Here is a 6,669-nt window from a genome sequence, read left to right as displayed (position 1 = left end):
AAAAGGACTGCCTACTCACCGTATTGATAAAAAAGACCAGCTACTTTGTGGCAGCAGGGCTGGCAGCCGACACATGGCACCTGCCGCCACATCTGTAGGCGGCAGGCCCTGCCGCCACAGCCCACGGCGGCACTACACACACCACACAATATGCAATCTGACAACGCAAACTGTGGCCACACGCTACACTATTCATAAAAATTCACCTACAAAACAGATTCCTTGCTAGTACTCCCTCCACGACTAGTAATTTGGAATGGAGGGCGTAAGTGCTAAGGGAGCTGCTAAGCGTCTGACATGTTTCTGTTTCTCTCTCTCAAGACAGCTGCAATAGTCAGGGCATGCACGGTTCCTTCTCTGTTGATTACTGCCAAACAGTACCCAAGCAGTAGTGAATAGTATTGCCGTCACATGCTGTGGCGGCAGTTGCCACGTCGCCCACTCCATTCCGTTTTAGCGCCTGATTCCGGTTATGTTCGGGCTGCCGCCGTGGGTTGTGGCGGCGGGCCCTGCCGGCTCTGGCTGTGGCGGCAGGTGCCACGTGTTGGCTGCCGGATCTGCCGCCACGGTGTAGCTAGTCTTTTTTGTCAATACGATGAGGAGGTGGTCCATTCTGTCAATACGAATATGTATGCGGTCTTTTCTGACCAAAATTCGGGTATGGGTGCTTGTGTATACAAGGGTGAGGGTGCGTATGTATGAGGGTCTGCGTTATTTAAAAAAAATTCTTCTTCTACGACAAAACGATGAGTTGGATGGAGCCTTACAGATGGGTCCCTCTAGTGGATAACGAGATGCATCGATCCTTACCGCGCGAGCGCCATCGGACGGAAGACAGCAGTGGGAACGCGCGCAGGGTAGATTTTCCCAAGAAAATTATCTCGATACAGCCAGCGGCGCATCTCGCCGCCGACGAAGTCCCCAGTCCACCTCGCCACCACCTCCCACCCGCCTCGTGCCCTATCGTGCTGCTACACTACATTTCCTCTGGTTTGTTCCTCTTCCTTCTCTCTTTCCTGTCGTCGCGGGAACGGGATTGGGATCCGTCTGAGCCGCGTAGTCCGATTCCAAGTCCAAATATTTTTTCCGTAGTCCCCACTCCAAAATTTCCGTCGTTCTTGGATTCGGACTCATCTCCTACTCGAATTAGAGCTGAGCTGGGGCCTCGGTAGGTGGGTTGAGCTTCCTATTATATATACAAGTGCTGCCTGCCCCTGCTCCTGCTAGGTTGAACTAAAGCTGTGCGGTTGATAGCTGCGGAAGCGATTCATCGTTCAGAAGATCCGATTTTGCAATTTCTCCAATGGGGACGTGTAGCTTAGTGAGGATGATGAGCTTATTGCAGCTAGACTTGAGAATTTTGCGTACGCTACTGGCTCTTTCCCCCCCTCCCAGTTCACATTGGAAATTCAGAAAACACCCGCCATTGATGCTGATGGAGACCGAGACCGTGGTGGAAATATTGCCGGAGCCGCCGCTGATGGAGACCGAGACTGTGCTTGAAACACTGCTGGAGCTGCCGCTGGATGTATTGATGGATATCTTTTCCCTCCTGGAGCTTCCTGACCTCATTCGTGCGAGCTCTGTGTGCTCCTTCTGGCGCTCTGCTTATAGTACTCTACATAACCAGCTTGGGCAATATAAGCGGCCCCAGACACCTTGCCTCCTCTACGCCTCCGAAGCCGATGGTGAGAACGTAGCTTCTCTCTACAGTCTTGCAGAAAAGAGGGTCTACAAGCTAACTCTTCCGGATCCACCTATCCGTAGTAGGCATCTCATTGGGTCCTCCCATGGCTGGTTAGTTACTGCTGATGAGAAGTCCGAGCTTCACCTTCTCAATCCGATCACTGGTCAACAGATTGCCCTCCCCTTGGCGATCACCATCGAGCAAATAGAGCCGATCTTAGATAGTGCCGGTGCAGTTAATAAGATTAAGATGTGGGATCTAGCGCCGAACGATGATCCGAATGAGTTTTCTGACTGCCTCTACATCAGGGCATTTGTGTTTCCTGATCCACCCACGGGAAGCTACATTGTGGTTATCATCCACAGTCCAGAGCAATATCTTTCGTTTTCAAGGGTAGGTGATTATAAATGGACCTCGCTGCCGGGCGAGAACTATGAACAATGCATCCACATGGATGGTCTATTGTATGCATTCACAGAAAACGGAGGAGTTTATACTTTTGATCTGACCGGTTCTACCTTCACAAGGAATATTATTGCAGACGAGTTGCAGAATTACAAGACGGATGGGTACACGTACTTTGTTCAGGCTCCATGGGGTGATCTGTTGCAAGTTTGCAGAGCATTAGATTTCACACCCGAAGTGTTCATAAAGACTAAGAAAGTACTATTTTATAAAGTTGATGTGGCAGCAAAAGAACTTGTGGAAATGAATGGCTTGCATGATCATGTGCTGTTTCTTGGGCGTAGTCAGTCGCAATGCCTTAGTACCGAGGAATATCCACAACTGAAGCCAAATCGTGTTTATTTCACGGACGACATGACATATATTTCGAAGTATAAGAATAATGACCGGGATATAGGTATTCTCAACTTGGAAAATGACAATAGGGAAGATGTACCTAAGCTTTGGTGCAATTGGCCAAATCCCATATGGATGACACCCAACCTCACAAGGATTAACATGGCTTTGGACAAATAGTGAGTTTATTACAATTTTGTAGTTAGCTTCTCGGATGCTATTAGAAACTGTCCAATAGAGCTTTTTGGACCAAATTTCCAAATTTTATGGGCAAATGCTATGAAAACGGAGGCATGTTCCGTTTATATGTTTTTCATACCTGGTTTGCTATATTTTAAATGGCTTTTATTTTCTGAATTGTCCAATATCTTTTGTCTCAGTGTGCATATGTTTACGATACTAAGCTTCTCCATTTAGGACAGGTCTAACATGGAACCACAGTTTTATATTTTCTTTCACAGAACCACATGTATTTATGTGGATCGTTTATTCATTTTATCTAACCCAAACCTACCATTTCACCACTCGTAACACAAAAAGTAACATGTAGACCATATCAGCTCATACGTCGCCTATGTGTCATCTCACCGCCAGTGATTCATGAATCACGACGTCGTCTTGCGTGACTCTCTGTGCTAAGTATGGACCATGTAAGCTCATACACGGCGCAGAGATACCACACAAGCCCAAGTGTATGTGTTGTCTCCACACCGGTGGTCCACGGTGTTGGCGCCTCGTCGGGTGGCTCTGCTATGTATGGACTGATATGTGGGCGCCACATCAGTTTTTTTTTTAATTAGGAGTGGCCAAAGAGTAGGTTTCGATTAGATTAGATGATCAAAACATGTAGTTATGTCCAAAAAATTCCAAAAATTGGTTTTTCCGTGTTAGACCTGCCCTAATTGTGTTCTGGTTTTCTGTAATTTGTCATATTGTTTAAATAACCTTTTAGTCTTTTGTGAAATTAGTGTGCAACTGGTATTCGATGGTTTATACAGATCCGTTATTTATATGACCTGGCAACAAATCCAATTTGAAAAGGGTTTATCCTTGGTGTTCAAGCCTGCACTCCCTTTTTTCTTAAACAATCTGGAGAGGTTAGTAAGATATTATGAAAACTGAAAGAGCAATGCATAGCCACAATCTGGAGAGGTTAATAAGATATTATGAAAACTGAATGAGCAATGCATAGCCAATCCACACGTGTCGCATGTGCAAACCCCACAAACTTTGGAAGTTTCAAGAAGAAAAAGGAAGTTTGGCATTTGGGCATGTTATAAATGATTTTTTTCCAAGACTTGCAAATGTGCTTCCAAGTTCATTTGAGAATTAGCTCAAGGTACATACATGGGAGGAACAAGTATGCAAGGATATTATCATAGCTAGATTGACGAGTGATAACTATGGTATGCTCTAAGTTGATTATTCAGCTATACTGCAATTCTAACAGAATATGATTAATGAGCATCAGTGATTCTGTCGACAGACATGCTTGTTTTTTGCACTCAATCTGTTTTTGAGGTCTGTTTCTTCGGTAGCTCAAAAGCATTGACCTCCAACCTTCTGCTAACTTTGTTTTCCTGAAGATGAGTTCTCTATCCGCAAAAGTTTGCGAGCAATTGGCAAGCTAAAACACATTTCTAGTGTTGTAAGTATTTAAATTTTGCTTCTAGAGTTGTTCATTCGCTGAAAGCTGTTTCTACATACGATTGGTGTTAGCATACCACTTGCCCGTGTGATACTTATGTCTTATGCCCTTTACATTCAGAATATAAACAGGAGTAGTGAGTCCTACATATGGCCCTAAGATGAGTATCTAAGCCAATATTTGGACCTAACTCCTAATCTAGATAATCCTGATCTCTGTATACTTGATCCCTATCTTCCTCGTCTCTAAATACAATCATAGCATAATCATCCCCTCCTTCAAATAGAAATACATGGGGATTTCTATTTTGAGGAGATGATGTTTTCACCTTGTATAATTTACATAGATTTCCCGATTCTCCAATAGCTTTGAGTTCTTTTTTCTTCCCCACTGAATATTATTGCTTTATCAGCTGACTGTTGGCTGTGCTAATGCAGATAATGGTGTCCAGCCTGAATGGGATGTCTGTTAGATATTCGCTTGCTGACAATACCATGGAGTCCCCTACGAGGTCAGAGGGTCCCTCTTGCGTCGGGTTTGTGTGATCTGATTCCGTGTACATTTCCTGTGCACACTCCATCCATGGTAGTTTCATGTATACATCTCTGATCGCTTGTCAAAAATCGGAAATCGAATAGGGATATGATGTATAAACTCTTTTGATCCTGTACTATCCAGTAGGATTAGTGTTGATTAGTTCCTCATTTATTTTGGTTATACTATGCACTTTTGCCTAAAAGGTGCCTATTGTTCCATCTTATCCACAAAGTTCTCAATTAAACTGTTTTTTTTTGGAAAAGGAGGCTTTCCCCCGGCCTCTGCATCTAAGCGATGCATGCAGCCATCTTATTAAAGTTCTCAATAAAACTGTAAACACCCTAATTTTCTCGTTAATCTTTTGAGAAACACAGCCAATTTTCTTGGATTTTTAGATAGCTGCAGATGGTATTGGTGTCAGACTGTCAGTAACGTGTGGCTTCTGTTTATATTTCAGCAATTACTGGAGCCCCCAAAAAAAAGATTCGGGGATGGTTGCTTCAGTGTGATTGCTATTAAATTTTAAATAGTGGGGATGCCATTTCCATCCATTCATCTCTTCCTCTAGCTTGTTTCAGGTTGGATGAAGACGAAGAACAAGGTGGCCTCTTTGTTTGACTGATATATTTGGCCTCTTTTGCCAATACAAGAAGGTGAAGCAAGTCTGTAGATCATTGCAACTACTATCAGAAATGGGCGAGCGCTTGCGGCAGGGCAAGGACACCTCGAGGACATACTGAAAAGCCCTGGCACTACTTCAAGTTGTGCAAATCACTTCAGCCATGTGATGTATTTATCTGCTGGTTGTAAATTTGTAATAGAATGCAGAGTAGTGTTCCTTTCAAAAAAGAAAGAGAGGGAGAGATACAGCCCTCTATTGCCCCCTTTCTTGTAACATGAACAATTTTCTCATAAATGGCAGATCGATCAGACTGCTCCACATCACACTGGAGTAATTTCGTTTTTTTCAGTGTACAGAAAAATTGACAGACAGATATGAAAGAAAATAAAGAGCATTATCAAATATACTCTTACATGTCCGAGTTTACACTTGTCTAACTGTTGCAGAAGCACATTTACATGATCTGTCTAGCACTACAGGCAGTGCATTTAAGTACGATTTTCTTGGCTTTGCTCGAAAAATGACAGATCACGACAGGAAATGCATCTACAGCCGATGAGCGTATAGCTGGTGGTGCCCCATGTCCTGGGCAGAGATATGCATGCTTTGCTGTGCATACAGGTACACTGTTTTGTTATTCTTGCTGTTGGGGTTATGTTTCCCTACCGCAGTGTACCATGTTAGCATTTTGAAATTTGGAAGCGGGTTGGGGAGGTCTGATTTTGCCACAGAGATGTCTCTTTGTGGTTTCTAAGTTTCACAGCAGTGTTAAGTTTCACAGCTGAACACTGTCTATTGCAACTCTGTTACTGTTGATCTTATATTATTCTTACTTATGGGTGTCGTTGCACAATTCCCTGTGTAGGTAAAAGACATAAATTTAACAATTGGTATGGATATAGTGCGGGGTGAAACTGTAATACAAGATGTGGAAGGCCTGCATTGTGATTCATAGATCATTGCTTGAATTCCCAAAACGAATCTTTACTTAAATTCTCTGGTTAGATTTCCTCAGTCATAGCAAAAGTTACTATTTGGTTCTTCTCTTTAGCTGGAGTGCCATTGTGATAGTCATTTTTCATCTACTGTGTCTCAGGTGGATGTTCTGAAAGCAGCATTTCTTCCAATCGAAAATATGAAGTTATATCTGATTGTGCGTCGTCGAAACTTTGCTGGGGCACCACATATTGTGCCTTCTCTGGATGGTCCTCGAGATGGAACGTCAACATCTGAATCTCATGTTTCTGCATCTTCTACTTCTTCTGAAAGTATTCAGGATCTGTCCAAGATACAGAAACATGGACATCGAACAAATTTCATGTTTCAGTAAATCTGGTTGAGCTTTCTCTGCATTCAGGAGCAACAAGGGATTCC

The 6,669-nt window shown here is 43.4% G+C and overlaps 1 protein-coding gene and 1 long non-coding RNA gene across 2 annotated transcripts; both read left to right on the top strand.

Moving 5' to 3' along the window:
• Positions 1-788: 788 nt before the first annotated feature.
• LOC123180442 (uncharacterized) lies at positions 789-5,701 on the top strand. The gene is made up of 2 exons (XR_006491008.1): positions 789-990; positions 4,574-5,701. It is a non-coding gene; the product is annotated as an uncharacterized lncRNA (long non-coding RNA).
• Positions 997-4,563, top strand: LOC123180441 (putative F-box protein At4g22180). Its single transcript, XM_044592495.1, has one exon. The coding sequence runs from the start codon at positions 1,304-1,306 to the stop codon at positions 2,666-2,668; it is 1,365 nt and encodes a 454-aa protein (XP_044448430.1). The 5' UTR covers positions 997-1,303; the 3' UTR covers positions 2,669-4,563.
• Positions 5,702-6,669: the final 968 nt, after the last annotated feature.

The sequence above is a fragment of the Triticum aestivum genome, chromosome 1D (genome assembly GCF_018294505.1).
Source record: "Triticum aestivum cultivar Chinese Spring chromosome 1D, IWGSC CS RefSeq v2.1, whole genome shotgun sequence".
Classification (NCBI taxonomy): domain Eukaryota; kingdom Viridiplantae; phylum Streptophyta; class Magnoliopsida; order Poales; family Poaceae; genus Triticum; species Triticum aestivum.
The sequence above is the reverse complement of the archived record's forward strand: the minus strand, read 5'-3'. Positions and strand labels throughout refer to the sequence as shown.